Below are 26,639 nucleotides of genomic sequence, written 5' to 3'. Positions count from 1 at the left end.
CACAGAGGACACATGTAGATAGATAGATAGATAGATAGATAGATAGATAGATAGATAGATAGATAGATTCAGTTTCTTGCAGAACTGTCAGCTGTGGACATAATTTATCTGAAGTGAACAAGATTTATCTTCTGTGTCGTGGTGTCGGAGGAGTTGGCAGCGCCCCCTGTCTGAGGGAGGACTCTGTCAGCTGTAGTCAGTCATTCACCTGCTGCTAAAACGCATCCTTTGACTTCAGCATGCGGAGCTGACAGAGAGACAGGAAATACCCAACGTTTCTCACTGCGTCCAACAACATTCTGCAGGCTACGGTTACACACACACACATACAGGCAGTGGTGTGTGTGTGTGTGCACACGCGTGTGTGTGCGCCTGCAATAAAACCAGATGGGCTTTTCTCTATCGGTGTGACACAACATCACACAACATCACAATCTGCTGGAACAACAACACCGATAACAGCTGTCGTTGCGTCCGCATGTGTGTGTGTGTGTGTGTGTGTCACCTGTCTCTCTAAGAGCGAGTCGTTATTAAAATGCACTTACGTAGACTTCTATCTGGAAACATTGGACTCACATTGCTGTGAGCTTTTTTTTTTTTTTTTTTTTTAAATCTTTATATTTGTTGTAACGCCTGTTAAGAGTGACAAACAGTCACTTAAAGTAATTCTTAAACACAAAGTGTGGTTGCACAGGTTCATCTGCTTGTTTTTTTTTGTTGTTGTTTTTTTTTCCGCCAGTTCCTGTCCCATTAAGCTACAGTGATAATAAACCAAACAGATACTCCTCTGTATCTCACTGTGTCTGGGCGTCATTGTATTTAGGGATTAGAAGTGTGAAACAATCGTGTCCTCTATAATAAGCCCGCTGCCTCAGTCAGGAGGGGCTAAGGGTCAGGGGTCAAGTTTGTTAGCATTTTACCATCCCTGTCTGCGCAAGGCAGACTGAGCTCACATTTCCCTGTGAGCAAGGTGCCAATGAATACATTAATAAAAACTGTATGTTCAGACAACATTCATGCAGCGCAGTCTCCCAGTCCTGCAGTCCTGCATGCCCAAGCTGTCATGTGCTAGTACAAAATAATAACTCACATGTAATATCTTCTGCATCCATCTCAAATTTTACTTTGTTTCTTCTTCTTCTTATTTATATCATGTTTCAGTCTAATCTTATTTTATTTTATTCTTTCTTGCGTTTTTTTAAGAGTGTTACTTTTATGTGAAACGAAGCTACTGTCACCAAATAATTTCCCTCGTGGATCATTTCAGTATGATTAAGTGTTTAATCTGTCCTGTTCGTCCATCTATTTTGTTTTCGCTGCTTTTAGTGCCAATATTAGTTGTAGTCACTCGTCCGTAGCCCTCAAAACCCTCTAACAGACACTCTTTGCTTTGCCGGGATGAAAGTTCACAACCTGGCTCATGTTTTTAAGGTGTGGCTATGAACAATGTGCAAAATTTATATGTGTGATGCTGTCGTTGCACTTGTTTTACGTCCTTTTTGTGTTTTCTGTTATATCAGCGACGCACCAAAGGATCAGGATATATAATGAAGAGAAACTACAGTGTTATAAAGCCAACTGTAGCATGTACCTTGGAAAATGAAGGCAAATGAATAAAGTATAATCACAGTTGGTTCCGTACCAATGTATGTACAAACTCTACAGTTTAGGAAGAGTGAGTGTGGAGGGAGCAATCTGAATGAAACGACATTTTATGCATATTTGAATTGTAATCGCGACACTTGGTTGTGGGATCAGCATGGCCCAATGTGAATGTTGTTTGTCTGCGTCAGTCTGCGTGTGGCGCCGGTTATCAAAAAGACAAGAGACTGAATGACATGTTAGTGACGGACACACAAGAACGCACAAACGCACTCACCTTCAGGCTGAACCGGCAGCAGCTGTGACAGTAAGACTTGTCTTCATTAATGTTTCTGTGTCTTTTTATTCATATTTCCATATCGTATTCGAGTTTTTTTTTTTTTTAATTTTTTAATATCGTGTGTGACTGTGTGTTTCGTATATTTGCTCAGACATTAGTTCAAAGTAATATTTGTATGTATTAGTGTAGAAGTGTTCTGAGTAAGTTAACGCTTCTAGAGTATGTAGCGATACATAGTTTCCTATTTAAATTGAGCCACAATGAGATATCTGTTACTAATGAAGACACCCATTAAAATGACACGCAAGATTAAGTCGCGCCAAGGTCTATATGAACTTGTCCAAAACGAGAGTGTCGCCGACAACTGCTTATAATTCTCCTGACATGGAGGACGGGATCAATCACGACAAGGGACGCTTTGCCTTCATGCCGCCATGTGAGATGCCAGTGAGTCCATTTGCTTTAATTCTTTTAATTCCATGTCTGACATTTTGATGAACGCAATTAAATCATCCCCAATTTATTTCCGCGAGGAGCTGAAGAAGCAGCCGACTCTCACCGTTTGCGGTGCACGACCGGAGGCCGCTGGCTGGTTGCCGTGGTGCCTGTCGCTGTTGTGGTCCACGTTTGAGATTTAGTGTCGGCTGCTCCGGTTCGTGGAACCTGCCTCAGTAAAATGGCGGTGTGCGTGTTGCTGGCGTCCCCTTGTGAACTCCCGGATGTTTGACTGAGATGGCGTCTGAATGCATTTTGCAAAGAGGGTTTTGTAAAGTAAAGGGGGAGCAGGAGAGGATTCTTCAAATTCAGATCTCAGCACCAAACAGGGAGGTTCAAAAAACTGAATTTCAGCTGCAAATGTGTATCATCCTGCTTTGTCATTGTGTAGATACCGTATATATGCGTGCAGCAGCACTTGGAGCAGTGAGCAGCCATACAAGGTGCCCAGCGAGCAGGTTGGGGGAGTTGGATGCTTCCTCAAGGCTCCTCAGCCATGGACGTAGAAGGGATTCGAACCGGCCCACAGCTCACCCTTCAACCGCGTGTGTGTGTGTGTTTCTGTATTTAGCTGCTGGTAGCCTAATATTTGTGGGAACCAGCAGAGTCACTGAGCTGATAGATGACCTGAGACAGACAGACAGACAGATAGCCAGCCAGTCTGTCCTCCAGAGAGCGTCTTCGCTGAGCAGTTCACTTTCAGACCTTACTGATCTTCATCACTAACAGATGGGTAGCCGTGGCTTTGTCATCCAGAAAATGCAAAGTGTCCCATGGCGGGACGATGGAGTCCTCGTTGGACGACTGTCAATTAACATTTTGTAAACATGAGGCATGCTGTTGTAAAATGGAACGCGTGGGGCGGTAAAGTTCAAGCTGAACCCTACACTTCTAGCGAGGAATGCCTCCATCTGTGCACTGGATAAATATGAGGACAGTAAATGTCGTGCCACATGTGGTGAAGAGGTCTATCTAAGCGACCTTTGACATTTCACCCTCATCGATTCACTGAGAATGTCCCGATCAGCTAATTATATCACCATCGTCCATGTAACATTCAGGTGGGCCTCCAGCAATTATATAAGATCCCGGACGATGGGATTCAAGCACTTAAAAATTCAGCAAGAACTAAAGAAGATCACAGCTTCTTTCTGTTTGTAAAAGTAAAGTGTCCAAGCATCCAGCTGTGACGACAATTAGATTCTGACAAGAAGAGACGGTAAAGAAAGAGAGAGAGAAAGGGGTAAAGGAGAGGAGAAGAGGAAACAATGAGTGTAGAAGAGGAGGAGGAGGAAAAGAAGAGAGGAGGAGAAAGGAGAGGAGGTCAGCGGTTGATCAGAGGGAGGTGAGGAGGGGCTGAAAGAAAATCATGTAGGAACACAGGGAGGAATGAAGTGCGCGTGTGTACGTGTGTGTGTGTGTGTGTGTGTGTGTGTGTGTGTGTGTGTGTGTGTGTGTGTGTGTGTGTGTGTGTGTGTGTGTTGGAATGAGCAGGGTCATCGTACTCACTGTAATTTTACACCAGATGGTCAAACTGATGACTCCCAACAGCTGCTGCTGCCATGGCAATGCGAGGGTGGGGTCAACCCTGGCAACGCTGAAGACTCAAGACACAAGGATTTGCGTATTACTGCGTGTGTGCGCGTGTTTGTGTTCGTACATGTGCTCCTTTGAGCAGCTCTTTGCGTGATTCCCTCCCTGTGTGACTTCAGAAAGACCGAATCGGTTTAAATGCTGTAGTGAGTGGTTAGAGAAGCAGTTTTGAGACCATAAGCGACTTGGTTTGAATCCCCTCTGTGCCCACAGCTGAGCTGCCTTGTGCAAGCACTTAAACCCTCATGCAGTGCCCTGGGTGCCTTGCATTTCTGCCCACAGCTCCAAGTGTGTTCACTACTCTGAAATGCAGAGAACACATTCCTTGTATGTGAGCTACACACACGTGGCCAATAGAGCTGATTTGCTTTTGATTTATCTGCAAGGGCCTATGCTATAAAGCGAATTCATTGTACTGAGGATATATTGTTGTTAAGTGCTAGTGACTGTTTACAAATGAAGGTCTAGGTGGGTTGATCGTCAGTGTCGCTGTCATTAAGGCACGAGTAGTCAACAGTGTATATCTGAATTCATGTTGTTGCTTAGACACACAAGGCTATAGTGCTTCAATCGTGTTCCTCTGTGTTACGATGACACCAGTAGGCAAAAGTACCATTAAATTGGGAATGAAAGTAGTCAAAAGGAGTCCTCCAGCAGAGGAGTGCACTCCAGCTGAAGAGCCTAAATAATCAGGGTCTCCCCTTGATGGAAGAGACACGGGAGGGGGGGAGGGGGGGTAACATCAGAACCCTTTGTCGTCATACAGATTCAGATGTTGACAAAGACGAGACGCGTCCTTCACTGAGAATCTGTGTCTCTCACATAGAAGAAGTCAGGGTTCAGATTATCTCAAACGACCTGTTTTCAACATTTCTCTGTATCTTTTTTTTTTTTTTTAAACCTTTTGAAAACATCTATCAATATTTTAAGTATGTGACAGTTTGTGGACAAAATCAATGCTCTCATCAACAGTGGAGTTTGAATAGGTTATATTGTTTAATAAATCATGTACAAATGGTTTAAATTATCAGAATTTATTTAATGAGTAAATGAATCTGGATCTGGTTTCTGGAGTCCTAAGACAGGAAGTAGAATTCTGCTTCATCTATGCATTTGCTCGAGGTTTCTGAGGGGTGTTCATATCATTTTGTCCACTCACCTCACTTCAGGCTTCCCACGTAGTCAACTGACATCCTTCATACCTGCTCACCTTCAATCCTTCACTCAGTACTTAAACCAGCTATTTACTGTTCCTGTTTAAACCCTAACCCTAACAGCCATAAGGTGCAGTTTACTCCATGGAGAAAGAGGTTAGAGGCCGAGATCAAGGTAGCACGAAGCAAAGTTAGCCAGCTATGGGAACCGTAGAACGAGAAGTACAACGAGATGTGGACCGGGAGACTGCCAAGCAAAGACTCACAACTCTGGCTGCCCGCCTGTCGAGGTACACCAGAGTAGTAGAGGTCAGGAGAAGAAACAGGATGTTTTCAGTCAAGCTGTCCAAAGTGTACGTTTCTCTTCACTCCTTTCAGGTGGCCGTTAGGAAAGCTGAGCTCTTATTAGAGACGCAACACACCTGAGCAGGCTAGGGTTAAGGGGATATAAATCAGGCTCACAAGATCTTCTGTCTCTCTAGGCCAGCTGATTGACTTGTCTTGTTTCCCATCCATGGATTCATTCCTACATTTAAAATTTATTCAGTCTCAGTCCCAGGAGCTTTTGAATAGTTGTACCAAGGAACAACTGTCGAAGCTAGTTAAGCATTATGCTGCTAATATAGGAGAAAGGCAATTAAAAGAAGATATCGCAGAGACATTGAAACCCAAGTGTGATTTACCCACTATAGACCACAAACCAACTGATGCTGACCAACTGGTGCTGACTCTGTTTCCGCTGCAGGGAAGTCACTCTTTAGATAGGGAGAAATTGGAGCTGCAGCACTTCCAGTTACACCTCATTAAGGCTGATAGAATTTCATGTAAGGTGCAGCTGACCGTGAAGTTTCATCTGGCCGACTTGGCCAGAAATGGTTTGATGTGGTAGGTAAGTTGAGGATAATATCAAGGTTTGACAAAAGGGACCCTTACGACTTTTTCCTCTATTTTTGACCATGTTGCTAATGTGAGATATTGACCTGATTGATCCGGGTTTCAAGGCCCAAGAAGCTTATTCAGCCCTTTGTATGTTGGAAGCATAACCGGTGCCAGAAACCATATATAACATTTTAGATTTTGGAGAAAATTCAAATGTCTGTGGGATTTGATTGTCCAGTTTAAGGATTGTGGAAAACTCTCTCAGAAACTGCTATAAATGCAAAGGATTATGTACTCACATATATGGGCAGGTTTGAAGAAAAACCTTATGCTTGTTTGTTCAAAAGTCCTGGCCTGAGATAATAACTTGTGGCCGACAGTGGGTTGGTTGTGGTCAATTATTGCTGCAAAAAGGGACACTGGAAAGCAGAGTGTCCTGTACTTAACAGCAAGTTGAATTGCCCAAGTGATAAATATAGTAAAGCAGTTGCTCTCAGTGCTCCAGAAAATTCCTGCTAGTCACAGAGGACATTCCTGATGTTGTGGAATCTGAAACCGATAAATATTCTGGGTTTGAAGCTTTTCCCCATCTGTAACCTGAATCCTTCCCCACACTACCTCCACGAACCCTGGAAAACTCTCACCTCTCCCCCATCTCCTCCCCTACCTGGGCTGATCTCACCTGCGTCCTGCCTGAGGACCTGGTGCTCCACTGAAATCGCAGGCTGCATACTAACAAGTCATTGGAAACACTCTTTTGACCACATTTAACGAATGATTGAATGTCAACATTTATGCTATACTGGATTACCATTTTCTGAGGAGTCTGAAACAGGTGCCTGTGTGCTGGTACAGGAAATGATTTTTACCACTTTGAATGGTTTCTGAAGGCTTTGTATACAGCCTTGTCAATGGGGTTGTCCACACTGGAGTTAGTCCTGCTTTGCCAGTAGAGATGAAAATAGATAATTACAAAAATTAATTCCAAGTTGTTACAACTTCTGTTGAAACACAGGCCACGACCAAAGCAAACTCTTCTCATAAGGAAGATGGTTTAGAATTGTCTCTTGTGGGCACCCGACTTTTTGTCTTTTTCCATAGCAGGAACTTCATGTTGAACAGCAGTGAGTTGTTGGAGGCCACATGTCCCTGCAGTGGACAATGCATTTGAACTTTTGATTTTAGATTGTGTTGGTCCCTCGACTAGGCCAAAATGTGGATCTGAGCACCTGTTGACAGTCGAGTGTCAGGCCACCAGTTACCCAGCTGCCTATCCATTACTTTACTTTACTGCTAGGTCTGTACTGACGGCTCAACCCAGTTTATTGCCATATTTGGGATACTATTGATTGTTCAGGGTGATCCAGGGTTCAGCTTCTTGCCCTGTTTGTTTTTCTGCATCCGAACTTAAAACAAAACCAAGCATCTCCTTATCATACACAAAGACAAGAGCTTTAGAGCATTTCCATCAGACTCTGAAGTCCTTATTTAGCTCATACTGCAGAGTGATGGAGAAGGACTGGGATGGAGGCTTGCAACGGTTGCTTTTGACTGTAAGAAAGGTGTGTCAGGAGATAACTGGGTTTAATCCTAAAGGCCTAGTATGGGGTCACAAGGTATGAGGTAAAACTATAAATTTATTTCCTTCAGTCGTGTTAGCAATGTGGACACACATTTGCCTAATGATGATGTGTGTCCAGTGTGTTTTTAATCCTCTTTAACTTTGACAGGTGTAAATTGACTTTCTTTCCGATTTTGGAGGAATTTTACTTGTTATCCCAAAAAATGTTTCACCATCTAAATAAAATAAAGAGATCTTTTTTCCTGTTGTCCTCTCAGTTGTAGGCTTAGTTCAGTTTGGACAATCTTCCAGTCTTCCAGTTTTAACCTATAGAAAGGACACTATCTATAGGACACACAGTGCCTGAACTCTGTACTGATCATCGGTTCGGTATGTTCCTCAGTAGTACTATGACTCACATTGTCTGTGTGTGAGAGACAGTTGACTGAGAGCTCACTGTCAGAGATCAACAGAAATCAGATAAAAGTTCTCATTTATCATACAACAAGGTCCTTTTTTCCTGTTTTGTGTGTATGTGTGTGTGTGCGCGTTGAACAGATGAGTGCTGTCAGATATAAAGGGATGTACAGAAATCAGGCAAAAGTCCTAATTCCTAGTCCTAACAATGAAGTTCTTTGTTTCCTTTCCTGTTGAGCTGGGTGCATGCGGCCCCATTTTTATTAAGTTGTGGGGTTCATGGAATGTCCTCGGGTGCATTAATTTAAAACAAAGTAAGACTTTGTTTTAAATTAAAGTACAAAGTAATTTAAAACAAAGTAAGACTTTGTTTTAAATTAAAGGTTACAATTAGGTTATGATTTGGAACTAAGGTTTGGATGTAAGGCACCTGGTTACTATGGTTAGGGTTGGGGGCTAGGGAATGCATTCCGCCAATAAAAGGTCCTCACAACGACACAAAGACAGAGAGTTTGTGTGAATGTCCTTGACAGATGAGTGCTGGCAGAGGAAGAATGCATTTCCCTTTTAAAGATTGACGGCAATTACACAAAAGTTCTCATTTGGCGGACAACGAGGTTCGTTGTTTCGTTTCCTGTTTTTGTCTCTGAGCTGAGTGTGTCTTTGTGTGTGCATGCTACACTGATGAACGCATGAATCCTGGTGGAAAAAGGGTGAAATCTACACATGAAAATTAGACAGAGAGTGCAGCTGAGACAGACGGTCGAAAACTGGACAGAAACACAGTTAGAGGGACGGAGAACAGGCATAGTTAGGATCAGGTAATACAGGCAGAGCTGCAGCAATGATGGACGGAAAAATATCATTTTTGGAGTACTGGAGGAGGAACAAAGAGAAGAAAGCTCTTCTAAGAAGAACAAATCAGCTGAGACTCCTACCTTCACAGCTGTAAGTCAGTTTCTATACAGATAAACACTAAAGACTGCTGTGATCAGTCAATAACAGTTAAAATATCTTGTGTCTGCTTTGATACTGTTTTGTTTGAACCTTTAGTGCGTAGACTGATCAATGACTGATTGCAGGTTTTCACCATGATCAATCTCTGGAAATATCACAATCTCATTATCACTGACTGAAGATCAGTTTGTCTAGTTTGATTTTGACTGCAGATTCTAACTTTCGGAAATGAAAATATATAATACATTCTGTTTTATTTCTTCCATTTTCCATTTATGTATCTGTTGTTGTGTGAACTTTGTTCTCTTAACATTTTAGAGATTTGGGGAAATCCTTCTCCCTGCACCAAATGTACATGAATAAAATGTTTTTGGTACCATTGTTGTTGCCACAATCAGTTGAGCACACATTTTCTCACTCTTGTGTTGTTGTGTGCGTCCGATCTGTTGCAATGCTTTTTCTAGTCACAACAAAAGAACTGGTGAGACAGTGCAGCTGCTTCTGATTCTCTTACCCCCCTCCAAACTTTCCACAGGGATCAATTGCTGTGCAGCGAAGGAGTACGGGAGGCGCTGCATGATGCCAAGATGGCGCCCTTGTTGCCCCCTATTGGTATGGAGGTTTTCAGACGCTTCACCCCGGCCTCACTGGAAGAAATCCAGCGACGACATGAAGCCGAAGAGAAGGAGCAGCAAAGGAGAAAGGAAAAGAACATTGAGGTATAAAATATACCCATCAACATTCAGTCTGTACACTGAGAACAAGAATTTAAATAAAATTTTAACCTAGTCTGTCTCTTTTATTTACTGTCTCTCTGACTGAAAGATAGCAGAGGAAGATCTTCCTAAGCCAGCCAGTGACTTGGAGGCTGGGAAGCCCATTCCCTTCATCTATGGAGATCCTCCCCCTGAGCTCCTCAACACCCCACTGGAAGAGTTGGATCCTTTCTATCAGTCACAGAAGGTGACTGCCGTATTAATAAAATCAATTCAATGCACAGCCTGAACACAGATCAGTACTTTTTTTTTTTTTTTCAGGGTTCAACTTCAAGATTGTCTTGAAACTAGATTTGATATTTTAGTTGTTTTGTGTTTTTTATTCAGTGGACATTTGAGCATTATCATCACTTGTTCCATCTTCATCTACAATTATACTGGGAAAATTTGTAACTGACTGCAGGGCTCTTTATAATGTGGATATGGATTTTTTTTTTGTTTGGTGATTATTCTGGGATTCATTTGTACTTTCATTTGTGAGAGAAGGGAGCTTCTAAAGTTATAACATAATCTGGATCCCTGACTGTATAAAAGTGCAAATCAATGGCAATGCAGACGTGGTGAATTTTAAGTCTTTCTGCAAACAACTGCATATCAATAAACCACTGACTGTGTGAAATTTGATCAGTCAGGATGGGAGAGGAGATTTCAGGTCGAAGGTGAAGAATTACCTCTGAAACGTTTGTCTTTCTGCAGACGTTCATCGTGCTCAGTAAAGGCAACGTCATCTACAGGTTTAACGCGGAGCCTGCCTGCTACGTGCTGAGTCCTTTCAATCCACTGAGGCGTTTCGCCATCAAGGTCCTCATTCATTCATATCCTTCATGATGTCAAACTAGGCCACAGCGTTGATCAGAGACCTGTGTCTTCTGTAAACTTCAAAAAACTTGATGACAATGTCAACTTAGTTTACCAGAGTATTGATAAAAATTCAGTTTTTTGTTCCTTAAAGCCAAAACTTTATTCAGTTTGTTCATTATGGTGACAATTCTAACCAACTGTGCGTTCATGACGATGAGTGACCCCCCGCCATGGAGCAAGACTGTCGAGTAAGTACACACAAAGTACACTTAAAAGGTCAGAAAATAAGTTTGAAGTTTGATCTCATGAAATCAAATGCTCAGTGTTTAGACCTGTAAATGTGTTTATGACTGAGTCATGATTCTGAATTGAGAGTTATGATGAACCCTAACTCAGCGATGATCCAGTTTCTGTCTTGCAGACCGAGCATTCTCAGGAGAAAAATAAAATTGCTTGTTTTTACATGCATTTTGCTGTTTTTGTGTCTCAGAGAGTGTTTCTCTGTTATTGCACAGATACGTCTTCACAGGCATCTACACATTTGAGGCAACAATCAAAGTTTTATCCAGAGGATTCTGTGTGGGAGATTTCACGTTCCTCAGAGACCCCTGGAACTGGCTTGACTTCATGGTCATCAGCATGGCGTAATAATGAATGACACACTTACGATACATTTACTAGTCACTCATCAATGACACACTAATAATCATGTGATATATAGTTAAAAAATTCAGTGCAACTTGAAAGTTTTTAAGAATTTTTTATATTTCTGCATAGATATTACTCATGAGTGGATTTTCACACACGTCCTGAAATTAGACAAACAGAACCCTATCCAATGGATAAAAGAAACATATTATAGACAATTTGATAAATTACATTTAGTTAATCATTATTTAGGGAACTCACGTTAATGCTAATGCCAGCTGCCAGCTAAGGCAACGTTAGTTGCGTGTTTAAGGGGTGTGCAAGTAGATTTTACATTTCCTACTTTATCCTCCACAGTGGTTCCATTTACTTCTTGTAATATCTCTGGAGGCTACACTTGATAAAGATGGACCAAACTTCATCTCCTTTGTGTTCTCCTTTGGTGAAATGGTCCATCCAGTGAGTGAGAGTGTAGGGATCAGTGAATATAGTCCCATTAATAAGAGTAAACATTTTAAAGTAACATTCATGGTCTCGGAGAGTGTATTAGTTTATTCTCCAAAGTATGCGTTTTCCTCGTTCATTCGTGCTAAAACAGTCCATTGAAATGTGCTAACCACCGTTTACAAGCTATAGTGTTTGAGATGTTTGCATCCAATTAAGCCCCTCCTCTCAAAAAACGTCACATTGTTTACAAACAAACATTTCCGGTAACTGCTGATCAGTCGCCTGCAGCAGCATGGTGGAATTTTAGCTCGTTCCTCAGCACAAAACAGCTTCAGGTCTGAGAAGTTGGTGAGTTTCCTCACATGAATTGCTTTCTTCAGGTCCTTCCGCAACAATTCTGTTAAGGTCAGGACTTTGTCTTGACCATTCCAAAACATTCATTTTGTTCTTATTCACCCATGATTTTATAAAATGTTTGTGCTTGAGGTGGTGTCCAGCTGTAAGATTCACCTCACAGAGCCATGTCCTGACATTTTAATTTGAATCTGACGGTATAATTCCGAATTCATTGGTCCATCAATGATGGCAAACCGTCCTGGCTCACATACAGAAAACTTTACAACCCTCATGTTTCATGGATCGGAAGAGGTTCTGATGCTAGGATTCTTTTTGTCTCTACACATGTCGCCTCTCATTTATTCTACTTTTGTCTCATCTGTCCACAAAACAATCTCCCAATAGTTGACATAGCTTGTCAACATGATGTTGAAAAAACTGCAGAAAAATGTTTTTTCGAGAGCAGTAACTTTTTCCTTGCCATACGTAAAACTGGTTAATTTTCCTGAAAAAAATAAATATGCTGGGTTCTCTTTGTCTACTTTAAGGCCATTTATGCAAAAAAAAATGTGCAATTCCTAAAATACAATACTGTTTTTAAATGTGTTGACATAAAAAAGTATCTCATATCTCATAAAAGAGCACATGACGTCTTATTATCATCTGTAAAAGCTCTTTGTTCTTTCGTTTTTTTGTCCATATTTAATATTTAACTGAAGTATCTCCTGCTAATGAAGGTGTTATAAATGGCAGTTATGAAGGTGATGAAGATGTTAAGGATGACAGTGATGAAGATAAGACATATATATCTCTGTGTTTCAGATATCTGACAGAGTTTGTCGATTTGGGAAACGTGTCTGCATTGAGGACATTCAGAGTTCTTCGAGCCTTGAAGACTATCACTGTCATTCCTGGTGAGCGTGGGCGCCGTTTTAAGGTGGTTTTAACAAAAGCCACCTTAAAACTGCCGTCTAACCATCAAACATGACTTCTATTAGCGCTGGCCCAGTTTCAGCTTGGCGTCAGTGATTTTAGAAAAAAGTCTGCTCATGTTGGTGAGACAATTTTTACCTTCCTGCTTGGCAGTTCAGTCTTTAATACCCACCTCCCCTACAGGGTTAAAGACAATCGTTGGTGCTCTCATCCAATCGGTGAAGAAACTGGGCGATGTCATGATCCTGACGATATTTTGCCTCAGCGTCTTTGCACTGATTGGCCTGCAGCTTTTCATGGGAAACCTGAGACAAAAATGCGTCTTAATGCCACCTATATGGTCTGGCAACTACACGTTGGACAACTTCAATGCCAGCTTCATTGGCAACGACACCTACGGCAACAACACAGGAGGCTTTGATTACAAGGAGTACATCGAAAATCCAGGTGGGTTGAGCTCAAATGTTGATGTGACATTTCAAATTATCTTCATCTAGTCCCAAAAATACCGACTTCAGCTGTAACGTCTGTCTGGCAGTGAACCATTACTACCCTCCTGGTCAGCTTGATGCTTTGCTGTGTGGAAACAGCTCTGATGCCGGGTATGTCCACATAATGATAATAAAAACCAACAACAATAATGATGATGATGTTAAGGATGATGTTAAGGATGATTGTGATGATGATGATACTTTCAGGGTCTGTCCGACTGGTTACATCTGTCTGAAGGCAGGGAGAAACCCAAACTATGGCTACACCAGCTACGACTCTTTCGGCTGGGCGTTCCTGTCCCTGTTCCGGCTCATGACCCAAGACTTTTGGGAAAACCTGTTCCAACTGGTCAGTAGGCTGGCAAACATACTAAACCGGAAGAAAAACAAACTAAACAATCAGACTTACCGAAATTTAAAAGATGTTAAAGCAGTAAGGGGAACCAAGTAGGTTTTGAGGAGTTTCAGCAGGAGTGTTAAGAAAGTACATTTCTGGAGGTAAATACAACAAACTCAAAGAACAGAACCACCCACACCACCCACTCTCACCTCTATCTGTGCAGACGCTGCGTGCAGCAGGTAAAACATACATGATCTTCTTCGTGGTCGTCATCTTCCTGGGCTCCTTCTATCTCATTAACCTCATCCTGGCCGTGGTTGCGATGGCGTATGCTGAGCAGAACGATGCCTCTATCGCCGAAGCCAAGCAGAAGGAAGAGGAGTACCTTCAGATCCTGGAGGCACTGAAAAAGAGAGAGGAGGAGGTCCGATCTGATGCATGAAGACTCACTCATGATCGGTTAAATCAAGTGCTAAAGTTGTTTTATTTTTTATCGTTTCATCACAGCAAGCGGCCTGCAAGGCAGAGCTCTTAGCGAAAAGTGACCCGAACGACCAGGAGCAAGAAAACACTGCAATGGAAGGTATGAACACAGAGATCAGTGAATGGTCAGGTGTCTACCTGTGTGAGTTTTATTACATCTCGGTACTAAGTAATAGAGACACCGTACATTGTATTAAAATAACTGATCATCGTTAGTTATGTTACCACCAGTATGTTTTTTGTACAGACAGAAATCCAGTCCATTCTCCTTAATATCTGACCTGCGACCTTGAACAGGACAAGAACATAACACTATATAAATCTTTGCTCGTGAACTAATAATAATAATAACAATTCTGACTGAAATCATGCTTCAGTTTTTTTTAATTTTATTAATCAAAGTTTCCGTGAGGCTCCCATTAGTGGATTTTTTTTTTTTTTATATATATATATTGCACCAAAATCATAACTGTGTGTCATGTCAGGCCACGTTAGATAAAGTAAGTCAAACTTATAGCATTATAGAGCAATTTCCAATAAGAAATTTCTTTGAGCAAAACTTCTGAGAGAACCCGACAGAGTGAGCGGTCATCTGATTCAGCCAGTTGGTGTTAGAGAGAAAAGGTGAGGAATGAGCGGTGGAAGCGACTCCTTGATGTCTAGAAGTCAAACAGTCAAACACAAGCTCAGCCTCAACTACGATCACACATGCCAATTTGTGTTTAGTGTAGCAGCTAAGTAGAGAAACATACGTCTTTATGTATTTGTAATGATCATTCCTAGGGCTTCTATTGCCTGAATCTGAAGGCTGATGAAAAACGTCTGATCACTGATTGCTATCTGAAGGCACTACTACAATATTCCAACATCCCCACGTGTCTTTAGAGTCTTGTACAGGTCGACCTGAGACTGCTGGGTACAGGCAGAGCTGAGTGAGCAGTCTTTGGGGAGAGTTGAGTGATGAATTGAGTTGCAGGCCATGTCTTGGGGTGAATGTCGCAAGGCACAAGGGTGAGCAGGGCAGTTATGGGCTCAGAAGCAAAGATGACTGAGTGAATCACAGTGAGAAACACTGTTATCTCAGTGGAGAACAATATTAAAATGCTAGGAATATTTGGATGATAGAAATATCTCATAAAAGCTCATCAGGGTGCTGCTTCTGGGCTATAACCATTCCACTTTACCCTAACTCTGGTAACAAGCTGTGTTTTTCAGAACTCGGGGACGACCAGAGGCCATGCCCCCCGTGCTGGTATGCATTTGCGGACATCTTCCTAAAGTGGAACTGTTGTGGCTGTTGGATGTGGCTCAAACAGTGGCTCTACATCATCGTCATGGACCCATTTGTCGACCTCGGCATCACTATCTGCATTGTCCTCAACACTGTCTTCATGGCCATGGAGCATTACCCAATGACAGCGGAGTTCGAGAACCTGCTGAGTGTCGGAAATCTGGTCAGTGGTGACGAAGAGACATGGAAGCTCTTTCTGTTGACAGAGTAGGACCAGGCAAGCTTGGGTGTGGGTGACATTACTGCCATCTGTTGGTGAGGGTGAAAGGCTCACTGAAAAGTAAAACACAAATGTTCCCTTCGGCATTAGTGAGTTAGTCTTTAAAATAACCAGAGTTGGAGTACAGAGGAAATGACTCAAAGAGCAAGTCTCTTGTATTTCACGTGAATGTGGCGTCCTCTGGGGGGAACACATCATATTTATAGTTTGTTTGTGATTAAATATAATGTCATCATCATCCTGGTTAGATAAACGCCTGCATAAACACATTCATAAGCCGTTCCTCCTATTTGTTCAAGGGCCAGAGCATATAAGTAAGAGGGAACTTGTAGAGGAGATAATATTCATGGTTATGTTTTGATTAGCATGTAAAAGTTTTTAGATGCCTGTTGAAGGACATGAAGAATGAGACGAGGGGTTTTCAGGGGCTTGTTGCAGGCTGTGACCTCATTGCAAGAGACTGGGTCTGCCAGAAAAGGATTACCTTAAATCCAAATCCAGAGTATTGGCTCCTGTATTAAATTGACTAATCGCTAATGTCTGACCTCAGGTCTTCACAGGAATCTTTACAGCTGAGATGGTCCTTAAGCTTCTGGCCATGGATCCGTACTACTACTTCCAGGTCAGCCTTACTGATTGTTAGTTTACCTCGCTAATGATGACTGGCAGCTGTTCTCATGATAAAATGCACCTGTTGTTGTCACGGTTGCAGGTGGGCTGGAACATCTTTGACAGCATCATCGTTACCATGAGCCTGGTCGAACTGGGACTCGCCAATGTTCAGGGACTGTCTGTGCTACGCTCATTCAGATTAGTCAGTGCCTCATCACTGTCATCATCATTATTATTTTCATTTATTACCAAACATTGTTATGAAAAGCAATTAAACTACTGTTAACCCGCCTCTTCATCTGTATCCCTGCCTGTTTTCTCACCTGTCTTGTTTCTAGATGCGAGTGTTTAAGCTAGCCAAGTCATGGCCGACCCTCAACATGTTGATAAAGATCATCGGGAACTCTGTGGGGGCTCTGGGGAACCTGACTCTAGTTCTTGCCATTATTGTCTTCATCTTCGCTGTCGTTGGCATGCAGCTGTTTGGGAAGAACTACAAAGACTGTGTCTGTCGCATATCATCGGACTGTGAACTTCCTCGCTGGCACATGCACGACTTCTTTCACGCCTTCCTCATCATCTTCAGGGTCCTGTGTGGCGAGTGGATTGAGACCATGTGGGACTGCATGGAGGTCGCGGGTCAGACCATGTGTTTGATTGTCTACATGATGGTCCTGGTCATTGGAAACCTGGTGGTAAGTTTCTGGAGGTCGACAGTTCTGACCTGAATTGGTTTTAGTGAATCATTTATCCTCCAGAGTTGTAGAGCAGCTTAAGATACAAAGAATATCTGTGGTGAACATTTACGCATCTGGTTAATAAGTCTTGAATCTGGTCCTATTCTGGTTCCAGGTCCTGAATTTGTTTTTGGCCTTGTTGCTGAGCTCGTTCAGTGGTGACAATCTGACAGCTTCAGACGATGAAGGAGAAAACAATTTGCAGATTGCTATAAACCGCATCAGCAGGGCTGTGGCCTGGGTCAAGACCTGGATCCTAGAACAAATCCTGGCTCTACTGGGAAAGAAGTCTTACGTTGACCAAGACCCCCCAGGTTGGACCAGACCTGAACTATAATAGAAACTTTATTTATTTGTTTATGTCATTTAAGTGAAATATTTTGAATGGTTTCAGATGATTTGGGGATGATTTGGGTATAATGGATGTTCTTCGCGTGAGTATTTTTTTAAATTTATTTTTACATCTGAAAACTTTATCATTAATTTCAGCCATTGACTGCGAGAAAGATGATATCGCAACAAAGGAGGTTTTAGCTTTGACATCGCTGACTTCAAACGAGCCAGAGTCACATGTCAAAGCCCCCAGTTCTAACCATGGAAACTCTACCAGCAACTACCATATCATTGCTTCCCTGAGGGTCCCCATCGCTGAAGCCGAGTCCGACTTTGAGACCCCTGACAATGAAGATGATGATGAGGAGGAGGAGGAGGACGATGGTGACGACCTAGAAAATGAACAGGATGACGAGAAGATAGAGAAACACTCCAATGTAAGCACTTTTCTCTTCTACTATGTTGCAACATTTCAACATTTCATCTAAAACTGAACTTTAGTGTCTATAGCCTCCTTCAGTATTTTCATGTTAATTAGACCAAATGTGAAGCTTACTAGTGTTAGCATCAACGAGTTGTCATTGTTGTTATGTGTATGTTCAGGATGAACAGTCATCAGTTTGCAGCACTGTTGAAATCCCGGTGGAAGAAGAAAGCGACGACAATAATGAGGATATACCTGAAGACTGCTGCACTGAGAGTATGCACACACAGGCACAGCACTTAGTAACCATACCAACTATACATGACAGATTTTGAACTATTATTTCAGCAGGTAGTCTGTTATCCTTAATGTTTTCCTTACACATGGTATCTGTAAACATTTGAGTTCTATATGTACTGTAATGTTATTGTCTAATACAAATACTGCATCTGATTATGTGTGCGTATTTCAGATTGTTACGTCAGATGTCCTTGCCTGAATATAGACACCTCCCAGGGCAAAGGAAAGATCTGGTTTAACATCAGGAAGACTTGTTACATCATCGTAGAGCACAACTACTTTGAAACCTTCATCATCTTTATGATCCTGATGAGCAGTGGAGCTCTGGTAAATACAGTTCAATGTTTTTAATCATCTTCAGCTCTCTCCAGTGAAGATATTTGCAAATAGATGGAGGGCTGAAAGGGTTTGAGGGTTTGAGAGAATGAGAAGGGATGAACGGCATCAAGGTGCATGGTTAGGTTAGTTTCAGGTTCTTTAGATGTGGAGTAACCCAGGGAGTTGAACTCGGGCTAGGGGCTCATCTCAAGAAGCCTTATGTTCTTACCCCCCTGGTTACTACTTACTGTAATGAAAGACGGAATAGGAAACTAACAAAAAATAGCGATGGGGTAAAGAACTGTGATGAAGGAGTGAAACACACCTTTATAGGTAAGAATGGGAAATAGAGTGAAATCTGAAAAGTGTTATAATGTACATTTTTCTGCTTTCTCCTAACATTTTCTCTTTTTAAGTTTTTCATATTTAATGCACTCCATTAGTCTGACTGTGTCTCAGTCTCACTAGTGCTGGTTGGTTTGATTTGATACGTGTACTCTAACTGTCTTGAATGGTTCTCAGAAATGTGTGCGGTGTGAGTACTAACCTCTGGAGTCAATATGGCTGATGTGGCTACTGGTATTCTGACTACTAACACGGCTACTGCTATATGTCAGCCAGGTGAGATCTGTCATCTTTAATCCTTGATTAACGGAGACAACATGAGGATAATGTCAAGAAATGTCAACTACTACTGGTTTACTAACAAGAGATGAGAGATACACTATTGCTGTGACTTTCAGGCAGGAAAAAAATACAGGTTGTGCAAGTTCAGATTTTTTTTAAAGTCCACTGTTTTGTGATGAAAGTCATGTCAACTCTAATGATGTCCCAGATGATGTCATTAATAAAAACACAGTAGAAAGTCATGCTCTGCAACAGTGAAACCTATATTCTCGACCTGCATACGTATGCTATGACTAGAGAGCTCATGCTTCACGTATTGTGCACTGCAGATATGTATAGCCTGTATAAAAACAGGCTAAAGCCCTGCACCATCAATAGCATTTAATAGTACTCCACGGTGTGTTGTAAGATGGGCTATCCAAAACATTCTTAAGAAAGGAGCTAATGCTACTGTGACATCACTGATCTTATATACCATGACTTGGATCACTGAGAACCTTCACAGACATACAGTAAGATGGCGTAGTGCAGCCCACTGGCCTTAGTGGGTGCCTTGTCAGACAATTGTGCCTTGTAGTAGTACTTTTGTTGTATATCTGGTCTGACTTACATATTTTATATGCCTGGATAGTATGGGATTCATCTTTAGTGAAGTATTTTCAACACTTGATGAACCGTTGCTAGCTTGCTGCAGCGACCCTTACCTGACACAGAAAAACAGCTTGATGTATGACACAACTTTCAGTCAACACCTGTCCAGATAGTAACAGTCGTCGTTATGTGAACAGGCGTTTGAGGATATCCACATGGAGCAGCGTCGTGTCATCAAGATAATTCTGGAGTACGCAGACCAGGTGTTCACCTACGTGTTTGTGGTGGAGATGATTCTCAAGTGGGTCGCCTACGGCTTCAAGACTTACTTCACCAATGCTTGGTGCTGGCTCGATTTCCTCATTGTTGACGTAAGAACGTCTTCCATTTGTTTAATCAATCAATTCTCATGTCTCATGTGAATCTGCTAAATGCTGACATTAAATCTGACATTTCCATTGTTCCTTCCCTCACTTCCTGTCCAGGCTGACATGCAAGAGAAATTACAAAACAGTAGCACTCATAAACTTGTTTCTTATGAAAAGAAACTATAGATGCTGCCATCAATACACCAGGGTGTTCTGTATAGTCTGCTTCAGCTGGTCACCTGCAATCATTGTCACATGTGTTATGTTATCCAGGTGTCTCTGATATCGCTGACGGCAAACATTCTGGGATACTCTGAGCTGGGAGCCATCAAGTCTCTTAGGACTCTGAGAGCTCTTAGGCCCCTGAGGGCTCTCTCTCGCTTTGAGGGCATGAGGGTGAGACTGAGCACTTAAAGCACTCACAGACAGGTGCATCAGAAAATAGATTAACATAGGCTGAGTTTTTCACCTCTCTCTCCCTCCCTCTACCTGTCACCAATGTGTCTGCAGGTGGTGGTTAATGCTCTGGTTGGAGCGATCCCATCCATCTTCAATGTCCTGCTGGTGTGTCTAATCTTCTGGCTGATTTTCAGCATCATGGGTGTGAACCTGTTTGCGGGAAAGTTTTATTACTGTTTCAACGAGACATCAGAGGAGCTGTTCTCGCCTGAAGAGGTCAGGAACAAGTCAGAGTGTTATGCTCTGATCGAGGCAAACTTCACCGAAGTCCGCTGGAAGAATGTTAAGGTCAACTTTGACAACGTGGGGATGGGCTACCTGTCGCTGTTGCAAGTGGTGAGTCTGAACACATAATAATTCGATGAGATACCATAAGGCATTCACGATCATCAACACATAAGAGTATCAATATAATGTCATGCTGCATGCTTGCATCTTGACTTTCTATGTGTCAATGCCTGCAGATGACTTGACGAAAATTAAAGCTGATGTTCCTGATTTTTATCTCTGGCAGGCCACATTTAAAGGCTGGATGGACATCATGTATGCAGCAGTGGACTCCATTGAGGTCAGTACTAATACTGATCCTGATACAAAGTTAATATTTACATTAACAGTAATAGTCTTTATAACATTTCAGTGTCATGTTATGCCTCACTTAGGTATGATAAGTAACCTCATGTGGTGTATCACTCTCAGTTTAGTAATTTACTAATAAACAGCCAGTTTCAAAGTTTAATGAAACAATCCTACCACCTTTTTAAGTTTTGTGCTTCTACCTTCTGGTCCTTTGTATTCATACATGCCTGTAGTGTTCACACCTAAGGAAGGATGGTAAACATAGTGTGTTACGTGTTTTTGCATAATCGTTTTCTCATGATAACAGTATATATGAGATCAATTTCAAATTGTTTTGTTATCATGGTCATCATATTGTGAGTGTAGGTGGGGTCCCAGCCAGAGTACGAGGCCAACCTGTACATGTACCTGTACTTTGTCTGCTTCATCATCTTTGGCTCATTCTTCACTCTCAACCTCTTCATCGGAGTCATCATCGACAACTTCAACCAGCAGAAAGCCAAGATATGTTTTTACTCACTGACATCAGAATCACTCTGATTAGATTTCATCAGTAAATGTTCGACCAGTATGGTTTCTTTCGGTCAGACAGTTAACTGTGTTTGTCTCTTGTCTTTACTTGGGAGGGACAGATATTTTCATGACGGAGGAGCAGAAGAAGTATTACAACGCCATGAAAAAACTAGGCTCCAAGAAACCTCAGAAGCCTGTTCCACGACCTGTGGTCAGTTTGGTTACTCCCTGTCAGACAGCAAATTCAAGTGTAAAAGGTTTAGGATCAAAATGTAATTAAATGCCCATTTGATTCAGTTCAGCAATCTGTAATGCTTTTATTTTTGTTTGTCTGTCCAGAATAAGTTCCAGGGTCTGGTGTTTGACCTGGTGACAAAGCAGTTTTTTGACATCCTCATTATGGTATTGATCTGCCTCAACATGGTGACCATGATGGTTGAAACAGATGAGCAGAGCGCTGAGAAAGACATGATCCTGTACTGGGTCAACCTTGTCTTCATTGTCATCTTCACCACAGAGTGCAGTCTGAAGATCATTGCTCTCCGACAGCACTACTTTGCTGTTGGCTGGAACATCTTTGACTTTGTGGTGGTCATATTGTCCATTGTAGGTGAGATGGTCTGTTCCTTTAACCCAGAAAAAGTAATGCCACTTTTCATGCCACCCTATTTTCCATAATTTATTTCTTACTTCCTTTCTCCTGTCCTCCCCTTCAGGCCTCCTCCTAGCTGACATCATAGAGAAGTATTTTGTCTCACCCACTCTCTTCCGTGTGATTCGACTGGCTCGTATTGGTCGAGTCCTTCGTCTAATTCGTGGAGCCAAAGGAATCAGGACGTTGCTATTCGCTTTGATGATGTCCCTCCCTGCCCTCTTCAACATTGGCCTCCTTCTCTTCCTCATCATGTTCATCTTCTCCATCTTTGGCATGTCTAACTTTGCCTATGTGAAAAAGGAAGCAATGATTGATGACATGTTCAATTTTGAGAGTTTTGGGAACAGCATGATCTGCCTGTTCACTATCACCACATCAGCTGGATGGGATGGTATGCTACATCCCATCATGAACATGCCGCCTGACTGTGACCCTAACTTTGAAAACCCAGGAACGAATGTCAGAGGCAACTGTGGAAGCCCAGGAGTGGGCATCGTCTTCTTTACCACCTACATTATCATGTGCTTTCTGGTGGTGGTCAACATGTACATTGCCATCATTTTGGAGAACTTTAACGTAGCCACAGAGGAGAGCGCTGACCCACTGTGTGAGGACGACTTTGAAATGTTTTATGAAACTTGGGAAAAATTTGATCCTGATGCCTCACAGTTTATACAATATAGGTGAGTCTCAAAGCATTAGCAATAACTGCTTTACTTTTTGTGGCTTAATATTGGTACTTACAGTTACTTATTCTGTTAAGACTGTGATGTGTTATTCAGAAACCCTAAAGAACTAAAAAGCTTATAATGTGTTCCACAGCGAGCTGTCAAAGTTCTGTGACACTCTGCAGGATCCTCTGAGAATTCCCAAACCCAACACCATCAAACTAATCCAAATGGATCTGCCTCTAGTCCCAGGAGACAAGATTCACTGTTTGGACATCCTACTTGCACTCACTGCAGAGGTAAAATAATGTGGTCACTGGGTTGGTCATTATATTATATTATATTATATTATATTATATTATATTATATTATATTATATTATATTATATTATATTATATTATATTATATTATCCAGGTGTTGGGTGATTCGGGAGCGATGGATGCTCTAAAAGCCAGCATGGAGGAGAAGTTCATGGCCAACAACCCCTCCAAGGTCATATTCTATTCTATTCTATTCTATTCTATTCTATTCTATTCTATTCTATTGTATTCTATTCTATTCTATTCTACCTCTCATCATACCCCCCCCAAAAAAAAAACAAAACAAAAAAAAAAACATGGATGACTCGATCTTCTTGAAGACATTACATCCAAATAGCTTCCTGATTAATTTCAGCATTTGTTGTTGTTGTTGTTTCCATTATCTGAGTTAGCATCTCACTCTATGCAGATGATTAAACCTTCTACATGATTTTAATGTGTTTCATCCAGGATAAATTAAGTCCCTCATTCATATTTGGAAGTAAGATTGTTGAAGCCTAATGATTCCTCAAACCTGATTATCACCTACAGGTGTCATATGAACCAATCAGCAGCACCCTGCGGAGAAAACAGGAGGAGGTTGCTGCAACAGTGATTCAGAGAGCATACAGGAAACACCTCCTGGAGCGGACGGTCAAACTGGCATCCCACAAATACAGAGAGAAGACAGTGGGACTGAAGCCCGGGGAAGGGCCGTTAGAGACAGAGGGCCTTCTCTGTAAACGAATCAGTGAGCTCTATGGAGATGGCCAGGAGGCAGGTTCAGGCAAGGAACCTACTGTCCACGTGGAGGTTCAGAGGGAGTTACTCCTCCACGCTGCTCCTCCACTCAACACCCCCACCTTAATGTGTGATGAGAACCTGAGGGAGTCCATCGTCTGATGACAGCAGACTAACATGTTTGCTCTGTTTCCACCTGTTTTCCTCTGCACTGTGTGAACTCACCCGTGGAGTGTTTCCTGTCAGAGGAGCAGCACACTAACCTCTCTGTCAGCTTCAGCTTCTGTAAAGAGCGGAACTTCATAGCAGAGGCGACTGCGATTGCTGCAGAGACACCAACTATGTGCCCACAATATTGCTAACACTTATTAATATGTTATCTCTTGTTGCCCATTGGTTCCAGTTCAGGTGATTGCTTCAAACTAACCTAAAGTGTTTTAACATGTTCGGGAGCCATGTCAGCAGCTTTGAGCAGAAAAACAGATTGTAGATAGATAATTGTGCCAAGAAGATGATGACGCTGGTGTTGGCAATGGCGTTAAGCAGTTTCTCGCAAAACTAAATGGTACTTCACTATCTTTCTTGGACTTTGAAATTATTTTTATTCTTGATTCTTATCAAATTGACAAACATGCTTTGTATAATTCATGGCGCAATTGACTAACATACATGTTTTGCCAAGCAAGGGGGACAATAAAATAAGTGAGCTGATGCATGCTGGACATAAAAAAATTCATGCTGGTTAGAGATGTTATCTAACTTTTACCAGCTCTGCATTAAAGCCTGGTGGCTGTAATTTTCACAGTCAGGCCTTGCGCTAACTCGAACCACTTCTATGACACCACTGGCAGGTATAACCTGTATACTACCTTTTTTTTTTTTTTTCAAAGAAAACTGGAACAGCAGTCGTGATGTTAGGCCAGTTTTCTTTTCATGCCCCTGGCAATATAGTAATCTTGTCGTTTTCATAAAACTTATATCCTATATTTAATTTTGTGTCAAAAGACTGAAGTTGTGTCTGGCCTTAAAACCTTTCAGGAAAACACTATTTTTTTTGCGTGAGTAGACCTTGTTTTGAAAAATTTTTGATACAGGGTATGGAGGGAAACATTTATTGCTAAATAAAAAGTAAAAAATAAAAAATAAAAAATTACATGCTAAGGTTTTTTTTTTTTTTTTTTGCAACCACCCATGCTGTGACACGGTTGTGATGGTGTGTCGGCACAGCCTATGCAAACTTTTAGCATTTCACACGTTGTCAGAGCAGTACGCAAAAATATAACATGTAAATCAAAGCTTTCTCTATGATACGTGAATAAAACATTGCCAGTTTAAGCATTATTTCAGAAATGTTCAGTCACTATTGTTGTTCATTGTATTTTGTGGATTTCAGAGGGTTGGTTTTTGCCTGCAAAAGAATAGAATGTCTTGATAATTGTCTTTTTATACTCCAGTCAACGGCAGCTCAACTTAATCATCAAGTCAAAGTCGAAAATGATTACAGCCAAGATACGACATTGTCACTGGGAAAGTCCGTAAGTCTCAGTGAGTCATGTGACCTGACCTGAGTAATTGATCTGCCTCAGCTAGCAGATGCTCTTTTTTTCTTACTTTTTAATTTTTGTGTATTTTTGTATGAGGTCTGGTATGATGAGGTATCAGGCTGGTATGTGCAGTAATCTTTGTTCAGCTGAAACATCGGTGGTAATTTTTTCAAAAATTTCTTCATTGGATTCTCTTACTAGGGAAATTCATCATACTGTGTCTTGTTGTTGCAGTTAATAAACCCTCTCCACTTCTGAGTGGTTTAAATAAAAGATGGTGAATGATAGTTGTGACCTGCAGATAAGTGATTAAAGCTTCAAACTGAAAATGTTGTCTTCATGTTCATGCACATTTACACATTCACATGTTTACACTTGCGCATGTTTACACCTGCACATTTTTACATCTCCACATGTTTACACATGCTCTATAACCAATCAGCCTCTGGGAGTACAACAGCAGTCTGAAGAAAATTGTTATCAACTGTCTTTTTCCTGCAGTTTCACATAAATTTGTAAATAAACATTTCCGGAATCATCAGCAGAAAATGTTCCTTCTCTTAAATGTGATTCCAGCTTGATATGACTTTCTAACATGTTATATATATATACATGTATGTATATATATATGTGTGTGTATATATATGCATGTGTGTGTATATATAGCAGATTATTTGCTCTAATACCAACAGTGAAACAGCTCCTGCACTGAATTCACCACATGCTGGACGTCCTCTGACTTCCACTCCCTTAGTCTGTTGCAAGAGGAACAGCTTACAGTGAAAATTAAAGCAGGTTAATACAAACAATATGAATATAGCTAATAGTGTATTGTCTGATATTTTATCTGCATGAGTCTTTGCAGCACCTTTAATAGAGTTCATCCAGGAAATAGTTCAGTTTAACAGTGTTCAGTCTGTTACTGAATGTGTGTGTTGTCTTGTGCAGCTATCCTTGCAAGCGCCAGTTTGAGTTTTACATCATCAGAACGAGACCCTTTGTTCGAAATGAGGACATTTTGGTTGGTCTTCACACATACAATTACAAATGTATGTTTAAGGGTTAAGTTTTAAGATTACAATTAGGCTATGGTTAGGATTAGGGCAAGGTATAGGGTTGGGGTAAGGGGCTAGGGAATGCATTATGTCAATGAATGTCCTCACAA

At 41.5% G+C, this 26,639-nt stretch overlaps 1 protein-coding gene across 3 annotated transcripts in view; it reads left to right on the top strand.

The window, feature by feature from the left end:
- The window catches only part of scn4ab (sodium channel, voltage-gated, type IV, alpha, b), a 29,849-nt gene extending 4,046 nt beyond the window's left edge, over positions 1-25,803 (top strand). The window contains exons 1-31 of one of the 3 annotated variants that reach the window (XM_047571607.1): positions 1,723-1,909; positions 9,474-9,657; positions 9,764-9,901; positions 10,411-10,529; positions 10,674-10,763; positions 11,031-11,159; positions 12,769-12,860; positions 13,063-13,326; positions 13,418-13,481; positions 13,578-13,719; positions 13,934-14,134; positions 14,218-14,293; positions 15,409-15,647; positions 16,255-16,326; positions 16,417-16,518; positions 16,655-17,011; positions 17,169-17,367; positions 17,543-17,823; positions 17,990-18,086; positions 18,283-18,437; positions 19,844-20,017; positions 20,288-20,410; positions 20,525-20,809; positions 20,988-21,041; positions 21,419-21,556; positions 21,672-21,776; positions 21,905-22,175; positions 22,282-22,903; positions 23,043-23,187; positions 23,305-23,382; positions 23,742-25,803. In XM_047571607.1, coding sequence (XP_047427563.1) covers positions 9,526-9,657; positions 9,764-9,901; positions 10,411-10,529; positions 10,674-10,763; positions 11,031-11,159; positions 12,769-12,860; positions 13,063-13,326; positions 13,418-13,481; positions 13,578-13,719; positions 13,934-14,134; positions 14,218-14,293; positions 15,409-15,647; positions 16,255-16,326; positions 16,417-16,518; positions 16,655-17,011; positions 17,169-17,367; positions 17,543-17,823; positions 17,990-18,086; positions 18,283-18,437; positions 19,844-20,017; positions 20,288-20,410; positions 20,525-20,809; positions 20,988-21,041; positions 21,419-21,556; positions 21,672-21,776; positions 21,905-22,175; positions 22,282-22,903; positions 23,043-23,187; positions 23,305-23,382; positions 23,742-24,092 — 5,295 coding nt within the window. In that variant the 5' untranslated portion in view covers positions 1,723-1,909; positions 9,474-9,525 and the 3' untranslated portion in view covers positions 24,093-25,803. Of the gene's footprint in view, positions 1-1,722; positions 1,910-7,064; positions 8,930-9,473; positions 9,658-9,763; positions 9,902-10,410; positions 10,530-10,673; positions 10,764-11,030; positions 11,160-12,768; positions 12,861-13,062; positions 13,327-13,417; positions 13,482-13,577; positions 13,720-13,933; positions 14,135-14,217; positions 14,294-15,408; positions 15,648-16,254; positions 16,327-16,416; positions 16,519-16,654; positions 17,012-17,168; positions 17,368-17,542; positions 17,824-17,989; positions 18,087-18,282; positions 18,438-19,843; positions 20,018-20,287; positions 20,411-20,524; positions 20,810-20,987; positions 21,042-21,418; positions 21,557-21,671; positions 21,777-21,904; positions 22,176-22,281; positions 22,904-23,042; positions 23,188-23,304; positions 23,383-23,741 lie in introns of those variants that run through there. The other 2 variants (XM_047571605.1, XM_047571606.1) reach the window with 2 other exon arrangements.
- The last annotated feature ends 836 nt before the right edge of the window (positions 25,804-26,639 follow it).

Source organism: Mugil cephalus, chromosome 20, assembly GCF_022458985.1.
Source record: "Mugil cephalus isolate CIBA_MC_2020 chromosome 20, CIBA_Mcephalus_1.1, whole genome shotgun sequence".
Lineage (NCBI taxonomy): Eukaryota > Metazoa > Chordata > Actinopteri > Mugiliformes > Mugilidae > Mugil > Mugil cephalus.
Note: the sequence above shows the minus strand (reverse complement) of the source record. Positions and strands in the feature narration are given on the sequence as shown.